Raw genomic sequence first — 22,246 nt, 5'->3', positions numbered from 1 at the left:
GTATGTCAATGTCCCGATTCTAATTTTCACCTTGTTTAAATTGGTGTGTCGAATATATTTCAGGAATGCAGACAAGCATGGGTATACTATTCGTGCCTTCTTCTTCTTTTTTTTTTTTCATCCCTAGACATGTTGTTTTAATTCAGCTGAATAAATAGGCCTTAAATACAATACAATACAATACAATATGTAAGGAACGGTATAATTTGAATGACCGTTTTACGTATTTGATTGCTAAAGAGTTTAAATTCAATTATATACGCATTTATAAGTATATACACAGTGTACACTATAGACACATAAATCAGTCGAGAACAAGTGTAAAATGATATTGATATGTCGTCTTTACTGTTAGAATCGCACTTAACTCATTATTTCATTCTATGAATGATCATAATTTGGTCATATTACCAAACTATTATAGAATTTGCTAATTCTTTGCTGTTTCAATCCATTTTTCTAGCCAACACACACACACACACACAAAACGGTCGTTATAACTGAGCCTGGTTATAAAGAAAGTGAAGTAAATAACATGTGCGCTACAAGGTATACAATGGAAGGCCGAAAACTGCTCAAATTGTGACAACATTTTCTTCAAACTTAAAAAAAAAAAAAAAAAAAAAAAAAACCTCTTGTAATTTACTTTACAGAAGACAAACAATATATCCTACGGGTCTTTCATTCCTTACATGTCAAGATCCTACGTAGTAATACGTCTTACACATTTTGAGAACAGAATTACCATGATACTCGTCAGTAATATGCTTCAAAGACCACATTACGGTGATAAGACATCTCTTCAATACTTTAGGAAGAATGTTATATCCTTCTTGAGATATTTCCACGTCTTTAAAGAGAGAGTCTAGGCGATTTTTTTTTCTTATAATTTCACAACATGTAGTGTACATAGTACATAAATATACACCTCCATGTTTACAATTGTGGAATTGATTGTGGTCCTTGAGCAGAGAAACCAATACTCTAAAAACCCAAAACAAATTGCACTCGACAAGGTAGCAGCTTCACCATAAGAATGGATGAGAGGGGGCTCACCAAATGCACGAGTAGGAGGCTCACCAATTTGAGAAATGTAGCGATGCAATACATTACAATACCGCTTGCTTAACAAGGTCACCTGTGCAGAATTTATTTATGCATGCATCATTTGTTCTGCTTTTTGATTCTCCACTCGTGCATTCCTATGCTGCTTTGTCATCATATCCTTGTTCACTGTGATTTGTTACAAATTTTGAAAACATTCTTATTCCTTATCCAAATCACTCTTAATTCAGAAATTCTGTACTCAGGATAAGCAATTTATAGTTGTTCCAATGTATAAGTCTGAAAATTATCCGCAGTACCCCTTTAAGTTTGTTGTGGGGGGGGGGGGGTTCCACTCCTTCTTCCATCTCTCATCCTTTTGTTAAAAAGTTCCGTTAAGGTGTTCGTGTCACAACAATGAATTTCGAAAGTTGTCGCCCCTTTCAGTCTTCCTTATAGCCTCCATGATTTCCCATAGATATACGTGAATCTAGTGCTAAACATAAAGAATTATATTGGAACTAAAATTCACCCATATTATTTAAAATCAAGCTGCATCCTTGTTTTTCAATAAAAGACGTCATCTTTACTGTCTGTCAGTTCCGGGTGATTAAGTTCTAATCCAGTCAGATTAAATGTATAATAATACTCATAAACGTAATTACTCTCACGAAAAAAAGAGGAAATTATGCACGACTTTCGAGTTTATCTTTTACATCAAAATAATAAGTCAGTGTGTGGGTTTTTTCTCTCTCTCTCTCTCTCTCTCTCTCTCTCTTCATTACCAGCCATATGATCTCTCTGTCCTCCTCTTTGGGTCTTCTGTATTACGTAATACATGTACAACTCTAATACTGCTGTCTATTTTTATTATCACGTGATGAGAATAAATGATTCTTCTTTACCGTTATTTGCCCAAAAGCTTGAATATGACAGTGTGAGTTCAATGTCAAATTTGAAATTTTCCCACCACTTTTTGTCTATCCCTTTTATACTCATTTTTCTGTCTCTAAATCTCTCTCTCTTTCTCTCTCTCTCTATTACACACACGCACACCCACACACATCCATACATTTAGTAAATTCACAAGTCATGGCAGTACATTTCTAATTGCACGTCGATCAGTTCAATCAATGACTATTGTTACTCGTGCATTGTCTCAATCCAGTAGGGCTATAACAGGAATAAGCTTGACCATTTTACATCACGTGTTTCTTTACATCCAAATCATCCCTATCCACTTTGTGCAAAAACGACAATTGAAAATCCAAAAGTGTGTGCGTTGTGTCTACAGACGCAAACGTGTACACCGATTCACGTTGGCTATTTTAAAGGTACACACATCTATAAACATGGCTTGTAAGGAGTGAAAATTCATCAAGCACTATTTCCTTCTTCAACGGGGTTTGTTCGATCAGCCTCGTTGAAAAAGAATAAGAAAAAAGTGATATCAGAGCAAAAACCCGTTTCAGATAATGAATTCTTTAAACTGCAGCAACGAATATAAGTATACATTGCAAAATGTACATTACTGAGGATGCTACTCTCTTGAAGGGTTCCCTTTTTTAATGTATTTCAGTCACTTCTTTACGCAAAGATTTCTATCATGAGCTTATCATTATCTCTACGTTAGTAAATATGTAATGTCTTTTTTTTTTTACGCGACGGTGAGAGAGAGGGAAATTCTTTGACAGTGCAAGTTGACAGTAATAAAATATTTCTTGATAATGACCATGCCGAATTAATAAGTAATTTATTTTCAAGTCGTATCATCTCATTTTTGAAGTATACCGAGCGAAAAAGCCTAGGCTGAATATCGAGCATCTGTAATTCGAGTCACTGATAGATACGCTCTGATGTGGCAGAGGAAAGCGTTGGCTGCTTTGGCCGGGACGTCGCTCATTTCTCCTCCAACTCGATGTCGTGGTCGTACCCTTCGTTGACTTTCCCGTTTGTGCTCTTTTCCGGCATGCCGTCCTTCTTCTCCACATACGTCTCTGTGACGTCACTTGCCATCTTCTTCCTGCGCAAGGCAGAGAATGTTCGTAGTTTCGTCATGATCATTTCATTTTCATTTCATATCATTGAATTTATAAGTTTCCTCACAAATTACATTGTAGCATACATCCAGAAATCAATGAATAGTAACAAATAATGAAATATTTGAAAATTCAGCGTACATGTATACCGACTTTAAATTGTATTTCAATAATACAAAAGGGAGTTAAATGAATCTAGAATACGTGACATTCAGATTATGTGTGGGGGAACCTACAGAAAAGCAGATGCTTGTGGAGGTAGGTCCCCAGACAAAAAGTCAGACACAATCAATTACACACACATACCATGTACATACACTGCAAAGCACGGAAGTACACCAGGACAAGCGTGTGTCCCCACACACTCATATACACACACACACACACACACACACACACACACACACACACACACACACAAACGTGTGCAGTACAATTTACAAACTACCACAGACAAGAGAACCTCCTACGCTTAAAAAAGATTTCAATTTTCCCTTTTTACGGTTATTCGTCATCCATTCAAGCCTAACTGGATTTATCGACAAATTTGTCCTCTGCACTGCTTAGAAATTCGATAATCAGAGCGCCAAATAGACCCCTTATATCAGACACTCCTGAACCGCTTTACTAACGCATATCATTGTAAGAGAAATAATTTCGGGTATTTTTGCATATGATCAACAACATTATGATCAACAACATGCAACCTAGAAGGATTTCAAATCTATCAATTTCCATCAGAGACTTTTATTCGAGATGGATTCCTGCCTGGAGGTTGCATCCATAGACACGGTATTTTGTTTAATTATGGTGGTGTGTTATACCTTCGATACGCCTCTTTTTTACTATTGTGTAAAGCTGGAAAACTAGGAGTCCTGGCCTTAACATTATTTGCTCCACTTTCATTATTTCCATTGTTTTATATTTTGCCAAACAAATGAATGAACTAATGATAGACGTACAAAATTTAACAGGAAGAGCAGTGACAGTATCGACCTAACATGACTAGCGTTGGGATCGACTTCATTGTTATGATTATTCCTCTGAGTTTTATTTACCAATACGCAACTGTTGTTGTTGTCTAAATACTGCCATCAGCATAATCTTATCATGCCTCATTTATATCACTCCTATGCTCATTTTCTGAATTGGTCCATCCTTGATAATTGATACATTCATTGTTTGTCGATCGTCCGGTGGGCACTATACTATACTCTACCAACGTACGTTCCAAACAGCTCTCCTTCCTCGATGGTCTCCGGCAGCTTCTCGCCCAGAGTTTCGGGTAAGAGGAGGATGAGCAGACCGGCAGCGATCGACGACACGCCGAAGATGAGGACGGGCAGTGGCTCCCACGTCTCGTTGAGAAGGAGGATGATCGGGGCTAGGATTCCGGCTATACGAGCGCTCATGGAGCACAACCCGACACCGACACTCCTGGGAGGGAGAAGTGGTGGGAATCGCGGGAAGATGACAAACCGTAGCAAAGATAGTGTCAAGTATCAAGGGGGAGGTGGGCGTAAGGAGGGCGGGGCGGGGTAAGGAAAAAAAGGATATCATGTTTTCGTTTCAGTAACATTTCATATTTTCTATATATTTCCCAGTTACGATAGAGCATGCAGGAAGGACTTCAGGAAACTACCATAGAGAAAGAATTCTAATGGGCAGGGGTAGCGAAATTTGCAAGAGTCCCAAATTATTTTGTTTGATTGGTGAATGACGGCTATCCCAACTAACATTGACTGATAATTCAATTATCAGTACCATAATGATATCACTGCTACTAACAAAATAAGGTGTTTTTTTTTTCAAGCGTTCTGATATTGAGGCAGTGGCGTGAGGCGTGCGCCTCCCCTTTACTACTAATTTTTTATTAAGGCGCCTCCCCTTTGACTGCCTTTACGGAATTCCTTGATCCGCCCCTGCATTATTTTGAACAAGCATGAATTAGTTATACCGAGTACAGAGTTTCAAAATTTATAGTGATTGGGAAGAATAAGAATGTTTTCCAAACTTATTACAAATGGCAATAAGGGATGATGACATGGCATAAGAATGCATGAGGTTGGTCTCGAGAAAGCTTAACAAAAGAAGAAGGCATGTTTCATTTGTGATCACTCCCTCCCCCTTGCACTTCTGTTTGTGACAACTCACCTGACCGGTGTCGGGAAAAGTTCGGCTGAGTAGACGTAGATGATACCGAAGGAAGCCGAGATTCCAAACTTGCCAATCATCGCCACGGTAGTTCGCCATGGTCCCAGAGCTACGGTGTAGCAAATAAAACGAGAACAGGGAGGATTAGCTTCCATGAGTCCTTTAGATTCCTTCACAGATCACATTGGCCACCTCAGAAGTGTATGCATCCAAATTCAATTCAATTCAATTTTATTTTATTTCATTTTCTTATCTTTTCTTTTGTCTTTTCTTTTCTACAATTATAGTAATCAGTTTTTATTTCTCCATCCAGTAAGGAGTGAAAAAAAAATTATCATGCTATAATATTAAGCATGCATTAAACAATCAAATTGTTCCATTAATTTCGATCAAGGAAAAAGAAATGCAAAACGAAAAATGTATCGCATAGTATAGAATAAGAAATGATAGGAGTATAACTAAGAACACCTATGCATGCTTTGAAGGATAACAATCATGACAATAATGTAGGTATGGGAAAAAGAGTGGTCCTAAAAAGCTAGGCTTGTAATACATGGATCACTCAAAACATGATAAATAAGTATACATCATCATTATTCAAAGGTTCCCGAGAGCTATAACCATGATAACCAATGCAACACAGCCAAACATCTCTTGGGGTTGTTACTTATATATAATATGATAATGTGTGAATGGCTCTCCACAATTTAATGCAGCCTCTAGATGCAGCCTATAATTCTAGTTGCAATTTCATTTCAAGACTAACCACACCTTCTGTGTTTTAATGACTCCACAAGTCTAGCTAACAACTAATTTCGACTGCTTGCTTTTACAAGGGACCCCATTAAACAGTTTAGGGCCTAGTATCACAATACAAAGTATAAAGATTTCTAATTCTCTTGGGGACCGGGCTGTTAGCAGGATACGTACGAGTGAAGATGGTGCACAAGCAAGCAATGCCGCCGCCCATCATGTAGCCGAACATGCTCCACTTCCGCCCGAAGTAGTCTATAGCGAAGATGCTGCTGATATAGGCGGGCACCTCGACGGCGCCCGAGATGAAGAAGGCGATGTAGTCGTTGACACCGAGGTCAGAGGTGCTGAGAGAGAGGCCGTAGTACACCAGTGTGTTGACGAACCTGGATGGGAGGGATGTGGGGAGGCGAAATCTTGTAAGCATGATGGTGACAAGATATTCCACAGCCCTTATCAATCACACATACAATATTTGTCTGTAATTTATATAAAATCGCTCCTATTTACTTATTGTTCATTGGGAAATTGTCCCTATTCCTCGAATTTGCATTTGGCACTCAGACACGTTAACACTTTATGATAGTAATTTAAAGTTAAATGCATCTCTGTTTTTGTAATCAGTTCATACACACCCACACATTCGTTATATATTTGTAAGTATTATTATAGAACTGAGGGTTTGACACAATTTGTAGGCCTAAAAATAACTCCAGTTTCATTGAATTGCCTCCGACGAAGTAAAAACGGTGATCTACTCCCTTTTCTTCTACATTCTTCTTCTTCTTCTTCTTCTTCTTCTTCTTCTTTTTCTTCTTCTTCTTCTTCGTCTTCTTCATCACTTCTTCTTGCTATATACCGTAATACGTTACTTTGGTTTGTTCATCAAAACTGGATCTTGCCAACGGCCATGTCAGAAAATATCTTCATGCACGCACTGTCTCTACTATACGGTGTCATCCCACGTAAAATTTAGTTTGCGAGATGGCAATTTGTAGCTCTTACCAGTTAAACATACAGTTCAGTGTTCTGATGCGTAGATTTGGTGTCCTGAAAAGCTCGATCATTGACGGGGGTCTTGTGTTTGCAGCTGCCTCCTACAACAAACAGAACAGAGTCAGAGTGTTTACAAAAAAAGAACTTGCCGGGAAACGAATAGACTGTAATATGGCGAAAACATTTTTTAATTCGTTCATTCATTCATTCAGCTATTCATTTATTCATTCGCTCTGTCATTCATTCATTCGCTCATTCATTCATTCACTCATTCATTCATTCACTCATTCATTCATTCACTCATTCATTCATTCAGTTAGTCAGTCTCTCATTCACTCATTTACACATTTACTCATTCACTCATTCATTAATTCACTCATTCACTTATTCACTCATTCATTTATTCACTCACTCATTCATTCATTCACTCGTTCACTCATTCACTCATTCACTCATTCATTCATTCATTCGTTCACTCATTCACTCATTCACTCATTCACTCATTCACTTATTCACTCATTCACTCATCTTAGCAGGTTGCCTGCTATACAACATTACTTACTGCTTATGTTCGAAAAAAATGACAATAAACACGATAAAAGAAATCTGAAATCATTCAAACTACAAATCAAACAATTCTTAGAATCAAGATGGATGTCTGATTTTATACTTCGTATAAATGTTATGAAAATGATTTCATGTTTAAATGCTGGACAGCAGTTTGTACTAAATAGTGAGAGTGTCATATGGGAAACAATAATGCTTCAAAAGAACTGAGTCCTATTAGGAGATGATAGCAATCTTGATAGCATGAAGAAAAAAAAGGAGATGAGATGGGCAAGAATCGATGAACAAGAACTTATTGACTATTTAGAAATTCATTCACACTGAGTGTATGAAAGATTGTAGAGCAAGCCCAATAAAGGTGTAAATTGCTATAGGAAACTTTTCTTTGTCTCTTCAGTCCTTCAAGATTACGTGAGTCTTGCGGCGTATATGGTCGTGGTATGCTGAGGTCATCAGTGTAAAGTGTCACGTGATGCGAACAAACCAATCATGTATTCGAGATAAAAGAAATACATATTTGTGCCGTATTGATAGTGAGTCTAGCTTGAGCTCTAAACTTAATCTTCATCTTTTCGTCTTTCTTCTTTTAATACACACTGTGAGAATCCATCAAGTACCGAGGAAAATAGATATTTTTTTTAATACATCCACCTTTAATGAATAGCTTAACCAGGGAGATGGAACAGGAAACGTTATTTCTTACAACCGCGAAGGTTGCAAAAGGTTTACTCGATATGGCAATGGATTATAAAGGCATAAAATGAACCATTTTTAGGATAGATTTTGATGCGGAAAGGTAAAGCTATAGCTTATTTTACACAGGGGTAGGGGAATGCGTGTGAATTTATATTCATTGAGAAGCATGGTTGTTTACCATGTTAAAGAACAAACAAACAAACAAATGGAAAAAGCACTCGGAGAGAGCAGGCCTCCGCCAAGCAGCTCACTTCTAACCAAAGTGTGATTTCCACTCCATATGATAGTCCTACATGATCATCCATGAGATTCCTTGGCCATCAAAACATACCCTTTTTGCCGACCAGTCGTCGCGTTGCTACATGCCTCCGCCGCATCACTTTCTGGCCAACAGCGCAAAAGCTCTGAGAGTAGCAAAAGCAAGCGCGCCATCTAGCGTTCATGATAAACATCACCAATAACAGAATTCTTCAAAATAATGAGAAAAAAAAATCATGGACCCAGACGGTGATCCAGATCACTATCGAAATTGAAGCATCTCTTTCTTGTGTCATCATTAACTTTCCTTAAAAAAAAAATATTCATATCCGTTCTTATTTTTTCAAATTGTTTTACGAACCGACAGACAACCCAACGCCGGCAAAAACAAAAACAAAACAAAACAAAAAGCCTAAACATTATAACCTCCTTGACGGGGGTAAAAACCCATACATGTGATACTCCGTACTTGTTCCTTCAGTTCTTCCTCGGTAAAGAGCGGTGTCGGCAAATCGACCTTGTTGACTTTCCCGGCTTTGACAATAATCTTGGTAGCATGCTCTGTACGCCCTCTACTAATCAACCATCGTGCAGACTCTGGAACGAACCTGTGGCGTCGACAACAGATGTTTTCAAAGTTTGAATGCATACTAAAGTTTAATTGATAAGTGTATTGCAGTTGGCAAACTTTTTGCAGTAAAGAGTCAAGAAGACGAAAAGCTCAACAGCACAAAAGCAGACTGAATGGTTGGGTAAAAACATAAGAAAAACAAAATAAAACAAGTCCTAAATATACCTATGATCAGTAGGTCCTGAAAATTTTAAAGAGCTACAAATAGCGTATTTGGCATATAGGACTTCTTCTTCTACTTCTTCTTCTTCTTCTTCTTCTTCTTCTTCTTCTTCTTCTGGTTAAGTCTGCCTCCTTCAATCAGTTGAAGATTTTTGCAGACTGTGTGTGTTCACCGAAATTCACGTCCATTCGAGTGTTATTTACATTATAATACAGTTTATTCATAGATATTTACAAGCACATACATTGTAGATAGCAAATATGAAGAACAAAGACTAGCCACTATCATCAACCATAAACTATTATCAACTTCATGTGGGACCTAACTGCACGAATTCACGAAGGTGGCACAATCTTTGTCCATGGTTTAAACTATGAACTAAGATCGCAGTTTTGTATGGGGTGCCAAGTGTCGCATGGCCTATTTCGTTACGAAATCAGTCATTTCGTAACGAAATAGGCCATGCGACACTTGGCGCCCCATTCGTTTGTCCCTGGTTTAAACCATGGACAAAGATTGTACCACCTTCGTGAATTCGGGCCAAAGAGATGCAGGCATGGGGCAAAAGTGGTGATAACGACGACACTCACGGAAAGGTGAGGAGCATGATGAAAGAGGGCGCGCTAATCACGAGTTGAAGAATCCACCAATCACGGATGAAGTAGGCTAGCAGAGCTAGGAGCATGTACCCAAAGGAGAAGAAGAGCTCAATGACGATGCCTGCCACCGTACGCTTGCTTGGCCCCACCAGCTCCGTTCCTTTCAGCCAAAACAACACAATGAAAGTCGGATACAAATTAAACGGATGATTAGAACAGTAATACAGATGATACATTTAGAATAAATGATACAAATGACTAGAATTTTTTGAAAGGCAACTATACTACGATAAAAAAAAAAAACAGTACAAGGAAAACAATCCCCTACACCGTGCGAACAAAAAAAAAAATGTTTTTCTTTTTCTTTCTCTCTCCCTCCCTTTCTCCTAATCTTTCCGTCTTTATTCTTTCATCATACTTACCACGGTGAAACCATGAAAGAATTAATACTTTTTGCTTTGGGCGTTTCGTTGTGGTTAATGTTGCAGAGTGGGACGTACATGTCCAATCCTGACGTTTGTCCCACAGCTGCATCTCAGTCTCATTCTTTGAAGACTTCCTTTGAACATATTATATTCGAGTTTTCTATCAGCCAATACTTGTACGACTGTCTTAATGTATACCATCAGCAATCTATTTGCACACAACGTCAGTGGCTTACCAATCACAAAAGCCATAAGGAAGACACCCATGTTAGCTGCAGCCAGGATGACTCTCAGAGTGGTGAAGGTGACGTAGTTTGGGGAGAAGGCGATAGCTGCTCCCAGAATGCCTTGCATGGCTAGGGCGATGTAGAGCGCGATTCGCCGACCAATGCTTCCGGAGATAAGACAAGTAAGCAAAATTCAAATCAACATTCAAAACCAAATTTACTTTTCATTTTTCGACAAAATTGTAACGTAACATGTACAGTTTTTTGGAGACAAATGACAAATGCCCAATGTTAACGGTACATTGTGAAAGAAACAGTGAACAACGATGGCGAAACATCATGATACATTATTATATTAACGAAACATTGTAATAAATCACCAAGAAGATTTTCTAGGTATCTCTCACAGTGCACTCCCATTATAACGAACACGATTATAACGAAATACGGATACAACAAAGTGAATTCAGGGTCCAAAATTATCATCTGCAGGTAAACATCTTTATACACTTTATTAATTTGTTTGGATATGACGAAATTTCGATATAACGAAAAAAAAAATTGCCTGTCCCGAGGACTTTGCTATGACGGGAGTCGCATGTATTGATTTATTGTTTACCTATCTCCATATACTAGTATACTATATTCATTCTCAATTACTCTGCAACGTGAAATAATACAACTTGGTCGCATTTTCCTCCCAAGCAGACTGTTAAAGGTAAATGGCCAGGCAAAAAAAAAAAACAACAACAACAACAACAGCAAACTATATACGAGCCGCTCTGAAGAAGAAAAAAAAAAAATCAATACAAATGAAAGGCTCGGAAGTCCACTAAAGTGACAAGACTAACATGTCAACCGGACGATTTGAGACAAGTTATGACAAACAGCTATGGCAAGAAGGCAGCAGAAAAGACAAGTAAATGTAGAGACAGAGACCGGCAGAAGTATAGTATCGAAAAGTAAAATGTGCAGACTGAAGGAAAGGAAAATAGAGGATATACGGAAATGACTTGAAGAGAGACAAAGCTGTGATAACTGTACCCGGGTATTTGATAGTAGCATACAGTAGAATTAGGAACATTGCAGATTTTGCAAGAGAAAATAACAGCTCTATACAGGTTCATTCGATTCTCTGGAATTATAGATCAGTGAAAAGTCTAAGGCATCACTTTGTAGCCATTATAATCGACATTGTGATTTGAAGAAAGGGCAGCACAACAATCCACCAGTACACGGATATAAAGGGGAAATCCAGTCCAAATATAAGTTAGTCTGATAAGAGAGATTAAAATATTTCGAGTTCAACGGTAAAAGTTTGATAAAAATCGGGGGAAGGAAGTTATGACATTTTGAAGATCCGCTAATTTTTCAGGTAACAGTTCTTGAATGGTCAGTATGAAAATGAAAATTGCAAAGTAAGCATGTTATACCCTCACAACTTGCCATACATAACATTTTGAAATTTCCAGTTTTTGTATTCAAACGCAATTATGCTCAAGTCTCAAATCCCGGTATATCCAACTATTCACTATTCTGAAGTTATTCAGACAGGAATAACATCATGTTTCAGATTTCAATGACAGAAACATTAAATTTTCGTCATCTTTCTTTTTTTACAGGATCAAAGGAAAACTGTAAGGTTAATTTGACATGGTTACCTCACTCATTTGCATATTCATATCCACTGTACAAGAACTATTTGGCAGAAATCAGCAAAACTTCAAAATGTCATAACTACCTCATTTTTCATCCGATTTCAGTCAAATTTTTACGATTGAACTTCTAAGATTTTACTCTATTTTTTTCATAAGACCAGCTTGTATTTGGACTGGATTTTCCCTTTAAAGAGGGAATAACAGAGGAAACTGCGAGAAATATAAGCAGTTAATACGTGCTTCTCGTCATCACGCTTTCAACTTGTAATTCCTTAAGTTCTAATATCATTAGGAATGATATTTGCATTGTAATCTGACTCCTTGTAGGATTTATTGAAGCAAGCGAATCAATATTGTTCTGTGTCACCATTAATTATTTTCTGACAAAATCAAACATATTCATTTCATATTTTCATTCTTGATTATGATTGAAATACATTGTATGTTCGTATATTAGAGCAGTTGTATGAAACTAGCCTGGTAGCCGAATAACACGAAAAAGCAATATACCTATGATACCAATATAACTATGGGCATTTTTTTTTTGCTAGCAGTGAAATCATGCCATTTCCTGACACTTGTGTTTTGCTTGGAAACTGCTGTCCTTTTTGCATGCACTATGAAATCAAACAACTATACGGTATGGCGACGTAGCCAATTAAATATTTAATTAAAACTACTGCTTTTACTCACATGTCTGAAATGGCGCCAAATATGACCGATCCGAGGAGGACTCCAACAAAGAAGAGAGACTGGGCTAAGTTGGTCAGGGTGGCCTGACTGCACACCAAGTCGAACTGTAAGAGAACATTTAATTTTATGATAATTCATAATGACCGAATAGTGAGTCCCAAGGGAGACAACATCTACAAAGCATTGCTTAGGATATAGGACAGTATATACGACAACAGAAACTGCTTTCATGGCATTTCAATTATATTCAGTTCAATTCAATTCAATATAATTCACATTTATATTGCATTAAAAGTTAAAACACTACAGCGATTTCTTTATTGGGTAAAGTCTATAAGAAGCGAACGGGTCACCCGCAAGTGTTGGGTAAGGTGCACCTTATTGCAATATATTGTATAACAATAATTGTACGACAATTGTAATTGACAATGTACGGTCAACGATTTATCGAAGAATATCACTGGTTTACTAGAGTTTGACTGTACAATTACCATTAAGATTCATGGTTTGTTTAAAAAATAATCGAATGAACTCCATCGCCATAAAAAAAAAATAAAATAGAAAAAGGCTATTGCATACTGGTACAGGCAATTTAAAAGAATGGCAATCGTCGTTTAAGATTTTACCTCCTGGACCACAGAGGAGTGATATTGGCTGCGGTCGTACACCCAGCCATCGTTGCAAGACGTCAGCTCGGTATTGTTGTAATTGGCGGGGTCGAGGTCGGGGTTGAACTGGAGGTCGTCCACGATGACGTACTTGGAACACTGGAGGTCGTCCTCCGTGCCGTTCACCGGCATGCTGGCGTTCCTCTTCGCCTCCGCGCACTGCTCCTCCGTCAGGTCCCACTGGCTACATTCCACGTCCTCCCAGCCGGCGACCTGCATCAATATAGAAGCCTTTATCAGTGGCATTGTCACGCGGGTTCTGGTGTGGTATTCTTCTCAGTCGAACTTTGATTTTTCAATTCAATTTAATCGTTCATATATTTCCATCAAGAAAAGAATACATGGTACATAGCGGTACATGTGACAGTTCGACTTTTATCCAGTTGAGAAGGACAGAGATTATTGAACACGATACAATATATATACACGTATAGGCGAATGGTATTGAAGCGAAAAAAAAAGGAACGATGCACACTTTGCCATTGTAAAAAAAAAAAAAAAAAAAAAAAAAAAGTAAGAAAAAAAAAAAGTAATCATAACGATGGGAAATAGTGTTCCAAAAGTTAACCGTGTAGGACGTGGAACACTCGAAAGAATTTGATTTACTTTGCCGTTGGTGTAGTTGTTTAAAAGCACTTTCAATCAGTCAAAAACATACAAAATTTATTACTATATTTCAGTCCTATCCCTGACATATATTGCATATTGTCATAAAAGTAATATTGATACTACTGTCGTCGTGATTTTCATTGTCGTCATCTTCATCATCAATATTTTATCATCAATATAATAGACATCCTTCTTACCATTATTTCGTTATCATAAGTGTAGTTCTGTGGGATGGAGAGGGAGAAATTGCGCTGACACCTGTGTTGGTACTGCAAACTACAAATCAGTTTCTTAATAAATGACAACTACGTCGCTGGAGTTTTCAGGAATGACATTAATTATGGGCTCCCCATGTTACAAGACACAATTTTAAGTTGAGGAAATCAAACTAATCGCGGTGAGTTAGCTTGAAAGCATGAAGATTTGTCAACCAGTATTTGATCTGGCCTCGGATAAAGAAATACTCGAGACGTCTTTTCTGATTCTACATCTCATCATGGCGCGTACCCAGAGGGGTTGAATAATGGCAATTGCTATCACTGATGTTCACAATGAAAAGTAGGCGTCAAACATTCCGAAAAGACTGAAAGGCCGGGATTCGAAAGAATGGAGAATTCCCGTGAATAGTATCATTCTGTTTTACTTCTAATGTAATGGATCATGGCAAGGTTACGCACTCGCAGCTTTTTAAGAGCGAATTCACGAAATAGACTATGGTATTCGTTTACTCTGGGGAGACTTACATTACACTGTTTATAACATGTTCCACAGATCTCTACGCCTCCAAGGTATATAGCAATGCGCCCATGTGACATCTTAAACCTGCCTCACACTGCGCGATTTTGACTAGAATTTACTGCTTGCGATGCATTTCGACGCAACTTTAAGCGATATTACACGCCGTTGTTCTTCGTTGAAGGATGTTCAAAAATCGCCGGCGTAGCAGTGGATAGTGCCCCCAGGACTGAGAGCCCGCGGCCCCTGTCCGTACTGGACACCCCCTCTCGGAGCAAACCGCCCCTTCAGTACACTGTATTGGAGGTACGCAAAAAACAGACAAACATATAAATAAAATATTTATACAGAAGGGAAATTCATGATAGTCGTGTAGAAATCCGCATATTTTATACTGTGAAGAGAGCAGGCCTAACATGATAATCATAAAAATAAAGTAGATTGCGAATGAGGCGAACGGGAGCTCTTTTATTGTTTTGTAGAGTTTTATTGTTCATAGAAGACATGAAGGGATATGCGTGGAAGTTTCTGTTTAACTCTATTCTTGTCAGAATCCTATGCGCATCTGACCTGCGCGGAGAAACCGGTCTAGAGATATACGGATAAGACGAACCATCCCCCTCCTTAAAAACAAAAACCAAAAACTTACTTTGTGACAGTGAGCTCAGGCTAGCAAGGATGTTTCTCACATGTTTTTGAACCATCTAGTTATGAAGTTAAGATAACCATCACTGGAAATATGACAGACAATTATATTTGCCAATGTTATTTCATGACCCATACAAGCCAAGGTAGTAGTTGTAAAACTATAAAGGCTGTAAAAAAGGTCCTTCATAGGTTCAAAAAACCCACAAGCACAATGTTGATTTTAAAACGTCAAGGAAAGGAATTTAGATTGAAAATTACTTTTCTAATAGCCGATTTACACATCATAGACTCATACTAAGATCCATCTGAAGCTAAATTATGTGCTCTGAAGATTGAGAGGGTGGATTTGTTCAACAACTTTTCTTGTTCTGAAAGCATCAAAACTAGAGTTTGAGCATCATTTTTTTAATTGATTTGTATTAATTAGAATATATTTTGTATTACATGACCGCGAAAGGAGCATTAAATTAAACGAAATTAAACAAAATTAATTTTACAAAAATTTTTACAAATTAATTTTACAAAATTAATTAAACAAATTTGATTAAACAAAAATTAAAATCAATGTTACTTAACGAATATAACTTGCCTGATTAGATTTTTGTAATAAAAAATTATCTGCAGTATCCTCATTCAATGTATGGCGGATCAACCTGCAGTGTATGATCGATTTACATCTGGTTTATGCTCCGCATTATAATCACTACATCAATACCTGTATTTACATTTTGAACTCATTATGAACTTGATTCTAGATATGTGCTCGTGTACTTGTGTATCTATACGCTATTTTTTTTCCACTCAGTTCTTATTCTTTGTGCTCTTGTTTTTCCTTTTTCTTTTTATTCTCTTCTATTTCTTCTTCCCTTTGTACTTTGATATTTTAGCTTTCATATAGTTTCGTCATTATTACTTTGTGTCCTATCTCAATTGATTGCATAGCAAATTAACATTGGCATTTTCCTGGAACCTGCGTTTACAAGCTTTACTTTTGCGGTGCCATCATATTTCACAAGTTATAGAGAATTGTCTTATGTACATTATGTATGCTGACACACTTTCTATTCATAACCCGATTTATATCATGTATCTTGCTTGGTTTGTATTCTTTGTTTGGATGTATCTCGATGTCAAGTGAAATATGAAAATAAACGTGCTGGAACTGTTCACTGTGTCTCGAGTGTAAGACCAGTGCAGTTTCAGTTATTCAATTCAATTTAATTCAATTCAAATGCTTCTATCATAAGTCGTTCTTACAGTTGAATTGCTACGGAGATCAAAGATGCTGCATTAAAATTAGCATGTTATTGATGCAAGACAAATCTACACAGCGCCACACTAAACTCCGCCATCTCCAGGCTCAGTCTATAGGTTCAAGTCCCGCCATACAGCCTTCCTGACACGAAGATAGACAACTGTGGAGGCACGTTACTCTTATCTCGTATATCCTAAAGTATATAACCTGATCCTGTTGAGCTGCCTCTGTCACGTGTACTAGAAATTTGCATTAGAAAAAGTATAAACACTGTAAGCAAAAATATCAGGTTTACTATTCATACCTATGATGTTTATGGTTTAGTGAGTTCACATTCTGACACGTATTCGCAAGTGAAAAGATACCACAAGTCAAGAATGTATGTTAGAAAATAATATTTTATTTCGATATTGCTCAGTACTGTACAATGTATGCTGGGAAAGGAAACGAAGACAAAGGCATAAATCGTGGGAAAGATATCAACTTTAAGACAGGTCAAGATAAACTAAAGGCCACGTATCGAATCGGCAATCTATCATTAGGCTGTATAGGCAAACAGTGATGTTACAGCTGAACCTTAGTGTATCTTTATCTGCACCCAATCACCCTCTATAGCTCCAAAGTGGGTCGTTCATAATACAAAGTATATCCGTCAGACATGAAAACACAGATAGCGAACATAATGTATGACCGTCAGTGAACCATTATCACAAACACTGGGACTGTTGGCATTTTCAAACAATAATACATGTTGTATTGTGTACGGAGCTATCACACCGCTTTGCAGCTCACATCCAATGTCCAGGCACAGTTTGATGTTGTATTACTCACCCTTAGGTTCGTCGTCAACAACTTCTCCTGTACCTATATCTCAGAAAAAGATTCCCTGCTGGAAAGAACACAGTGTCCCACAGTGTGAGAACCGACAATGTGAACACAATCTGAACACAGTGTGAACACAGTGTGAAATCTCTTCACACCGTTAAATTCGAGCGTTTTAACAATGTGAACCACTGTGAGGCATCAATCTACAGTGCAAACAAAGCAATGCTATGTGAACACCGTGAAAACCACACCACAGTGTGAAATCATCTTCGAGGCACTGCTAAATTTGAGCATTTTCACATAGTCGACTATGTGAACACACTGTGGGAAACTGTGTTCTTTCCAATTGGGTTTGGTCACTTAATGGACATTATTATTGTCTTCATGACATAGGACCAGAAAGACATAGTTTAGGCTAAACTTGTCCGTCGTGTGATAGGCTTAATAGTAATCAATGTTCCATAGTTATATAACGTTGAAGAAATGTCTTTCCTCTGGAGGCACTCCATTAGAGCCGAATGCTCTGAGAATTGATTCCTTTAGATTGCCCACCTCTTTTATGTCTTTGTCGGGAGTTATTTCGCAAAATCTGTTTATGATCTTGATTGATAAATACTGGTATCGTGCCAGTTTTAAACTGCCAACAGTGCCAACTTTAAAATCACAGCAGGATTCGAAACTACAAAATATAGCCCTGAATATCAGACAGTCAGTGATCAATTAGTTGTGTTCTAGCGGATGATAAGTACAGGTAATCATAGTCTTTCTAAGACACCTTGATATATCCAGATCTTAGCTCACTGGATCTTGTTTTTTTTTTTTTTGTCCCCTAAGACCGTAACCTTGCCAGACCTTGGAACTCCCTCATCTTCATCTCATTTTTTTTTCAAACCCTGTTTCACCTAAGCATCTTATACAGAGCGTATAAAAAAAAAACGGTAATTAATCCAACTTTGGAGGGCTACCATTTCTTAATTGTCAGCTATGGAGAGTTAGCAATATTAGTTGTGAGGAAAGAAGAACTCTTCCTCTTTCCATTGGTACTTAACAAGTTCTTACGTTAACGAATGTCAGTCATGACGGAGCACATGAACTTTATATACAACAATGACAAATTGCACTTTTTCCAAGTTTTAGGGTCAGATTAATAAACAATGAATGTCTCACTGAATGGATGGGATCTGTCAATGAAAGCGGTCAAATTAACAGGCCAGCCTGTACGAATGCAGGTTAGTGCTTAGGATTTCTTCCATCCTTTTATGGTCCATAAGCTTCAACATGGCACTGTTGTTGAGTGACCACATTATCGGACGATAAGATGGTAGGAGAAACCCTAAACAGAAACCGGCATTCGTACAGGCTGGCCTAGCTGTTCATTTGGTCACTTTCATTGACTGATCTCATCCATTCAGTTAGACATTCATTGTTCCTTCATTTGACACTCAAACTTGGAAAAAGTGCAATTTGTCATTATCAGTTGATTGTTGTCTTTAAAGTTCATGTTCTCAGTCATGCATAACATTTGCCAACATAATTAGGCAACAATGCAAAGAGGAAAAGTCCTTCTATCCTCACAACTAACATTGCGCTCTCTGTAGAGGACAGGTATTAAAATATGATAGCCCTCCAAAGTTAGATTAGGCCTACCCTTTTTTTATACGCACTGTATGATTAGATTTTTTTCACATAGTCCTTTCCTCAGATATTGATATTCCCAGGCCTTGGTTTTCCAAAGACTTTTATCGATCGTTGACCTTGGTCTTCCCAGATCCTGACCTTCAAGTTTTTGGGGTTTTTTTCAAACCTTAACAATCCATTCCCTTTATTGTTCTTTGTTCTTTGATCCAACTGTGCTGATTACCAAGAGGTTTGTAGTCCCGAAACTGGTCCGGTATAAAAAGAAACTGTAAACTCAGCACTTTTTTCGGGGACAGGTTCTCATGCCAGACCATTTCCTGCAAAGGAAATGGAGAACTCTTCTGATATCTATTACGGGACACCTTGATGGAACCAGGGCGATGACTCACCTCCCTGATGGAACGTGGAAGAGAGTTACATCCTTAACACCAACCCCAACCTTACAATATACGGTTGTAGAAGTTTGTCCACTGGCATCGCATTCCACTGCGCAATTTGTGAAAATGCAGATTTCCTCAGCCCAAGTGACCATAGACAAAGATTCCTTGAAGTTATTTTCGTTTGAAGCACTAGGTATTTCTTTACTCTTTACTCATATCAATCTTGTGTAGATCGAGATTCTAGTTTTACACTTTCCACACACAGTGCAATCAACTGACTACCAAATGCCTGTTACACGTACAGTACTTACACGCAAGGCAAGCTAGCTAGCAAAACTGCATGTAGTCGGCGGAGGCAGCCACGAACTACAAGGGCCGAATCAAGACACGAACTGAGATTGACATTACTTCGACCATTTTCGACATCGGGTTTACTTCGGATCTCCTGAACATGGCAGGTGGGCCAACGGAACAGCGCCCTCTTGAATCCTTGCTCCGTTTCCCTTTAAGGATTGGCCATCGGCCATGCCCAATGCTGCACTCTCCTCTAATTAATAATCGCTGCTAAGCATTTTCATCCCTTTTCTATCCCTTCTTATCCCCAAGACACACACACACACACACACACACACACACACATTAAACGAAACAAAATTCACCAATAGTTATTCTGCGAAGTTGTTCATGTCCATGCCCAGTATACCCATTCATGAAAAATAACTCCTTAAGAATTATTGCTTTGATATGATTGATAAAACAAAACTTATACGACAATGATAATAATTGAAAGGTGTGTAACGCATAATTAGGTACCCTTTACGGAATACAATGTATTTGTTTGTTTATTTGTTTATTTTGGGCTTCCCCCCCCCCCCATGATGATGCACAGTAATGTGAGAATGCCTCTCACTTTCACAAACATATCGTTGATTTCTTCTCCTTTCTTCAGTCACAATAAAAACCCATTTGGCAGTTAATTAAGGGCTTTGATAAAGCAGCGTTTACACCATGGTCCCGGCAACCACGACAGCCCGTTTCAAGCCATCGTGGGAAAAAAAAAAAAAAAAAAAAAAAAACGGGATGGACGTGAAAGGACGCGATGAGACGGGATTGTCTAACGTTGCAGGCCGTGATTGCCGTGGATGCCTTGTCAGATTTTTAAACTGTATATATATATTAAAAAAAAAATTAAAAAAAGATGCCACGGCGGTCCCGGTGCTAATAAGGAATTTTGTATGCCGTGATAAAACGGGTTGAACGCAAACGAAACACGGCGGATAGACCGTAACACAACTTGGAGGCTGTCCGTAGCGGGACGCGACGGAAAGTATTGATAGTCTAACCTGACCAGACGCCGTAAGAACAGCGTCTGATAGCTATATGTTCACCGATGCGAGGACTGGAACGACCGAGACTAGAATGCGAAAGGGGGAGGGGAGGGGAGGGGACAGGAGAATCTATACCCACGGCGCACTGCGTTTCGGCCAAATTGGGCTGCCGTGGCCACCGGGAACATGTTGTAAACGCAGCTTAATACTCACTATTATAAACAGTAGATATGTTATTATCATTATTATTATTGTTATCACTATTAATCAATTTCACCTAATAAAAGCCTCCTACGAATTATGAATGGTCTCCAAGAGGATCCTAATAATTCTCGTTTTACCTTAGCATTAACCCATTCTTACATCTTGGTAAAATGGCATATTCAGAAGAAGGAAATGGGAATCCGTGGTGTTGAGCTCCTAGAGCACTCTCATGTAAGTCTGGACTGCAACATCGTTTATGACGTTGACTTTTACACAGTTATGACACCTTTTGAGGGGGAACGTTCGTCGGGATCGCTATTAAACGGAGATCAATTCTGATTTCTGTCGTTCTGGCATTGACAGTGACACAATTTGTTTGAGCAGCCACACTTTCTTTATAAGGATAAACGTATGAGGAGTAAATGTTATAAAAGAAAAAAAAAACAAAACGATTGAGCAAACTCACGTTACACCAATGGTCAGATTTGCCTCCCAAGAAAACCTGGGCCAACATCTGCATAGCACACATCATCCCATTAACGCACACCAGAAAGTAGATGAGTTTCTGGTATCGACCAAACTCGCTGATGTGGATCAAAATATCGTCGAATCTCATCTTGATCTATTTCTGTCTTTCCCTCTGCTTCCAAGTCTAATTCAGACGAAGATGCTTTGGTGGTAGGATATGATTACCTCTTCAATTTCGAGCCTGGTCTATGCCGATTAACAGAAACCATTGGTAACACTCTGGTATCCAAAAGAGAAAGCACCGGCTAGATCCACTTGTAGCAATACCTTGTCTACATGTATCAATTACACGAGAACTGGCAGCAGCAGGAGGTGATATGAAGTCTGCCAGTTTTCGCGGGGAAAGTGCCCAGTGATGTGAAGGAGCCTTGCGCGGATTGTTGGTGCGCAGTTACGTGGTGATTGTTAAACCATTGTCCAACAGCGAGAATGTTTTTTTTTTTTTTTGTTCTTGATTGCCGGTTGTTGTCTTGTTTTGTTTTGTTTTGTTTTTGGTTTCGTTTCTCCGGTTCTGTCTGGTAAGTG

The 22,246-nt window shown here is 38.3% G+C and overlaps 1 protein-coding gene across 1 annotated transcript; it reads right to left on the bottom strand.

Moving 5' to 3' along the window:
• Nucleotides 1–326: 326 nt before the first annotated feature.
• LOC140242774 (organic cation transporter protein-like) lies at nt 327–22,034 on the bottom strand. Its single transcript, XM_072322534.1, has 11 exons — nt 21,660–22,034; nt 13,530–13,784; nt 12,904–13,007; nt 10,562–10,716; nt 9,892–10,060; nt 8,977–9,115; nt 6,996–7,087; nt 6,168–6,376; nt 5,238–5,346; nt 4,311–4,520; nt 327–3,067 (listed from the first exon to the last, which is right to left on the bottom strand). The coding sequence occupies exons 1-11, from the start codon at nt 21,807–21,809 to the stop codon at nt 2,944–2,946; spliced, it is 1,716 nt and encodes a 571-aa protein (XP_072178635.1). The 5' UTR covers nt 21,810–22,034; the 3' UTR covers nt 327–2,943.
• Nucleotides 22,035–22,246: the final 212 nt, after the last annotated feature.

Source organism: Diadema setosum, chromosome 19 (assembly GCF_964275005.1).
Source record: "Diadema setosum chromosome 19, eeDiaSeto1, whole genome shotgun sequence".
Taxonomy (NCBI): domain Eukaryota; kingdom Metazoa; phylum Echinodermata; class Echinoidea; order Diadematoida; family Diadematidae; genus Diadema; species Diadema setosum.
The sequence above is the reverse complement of the archived record's forward strand: the minus strand, read 5'-3'. Positions and strand labels throughout refer to the sequence as shown.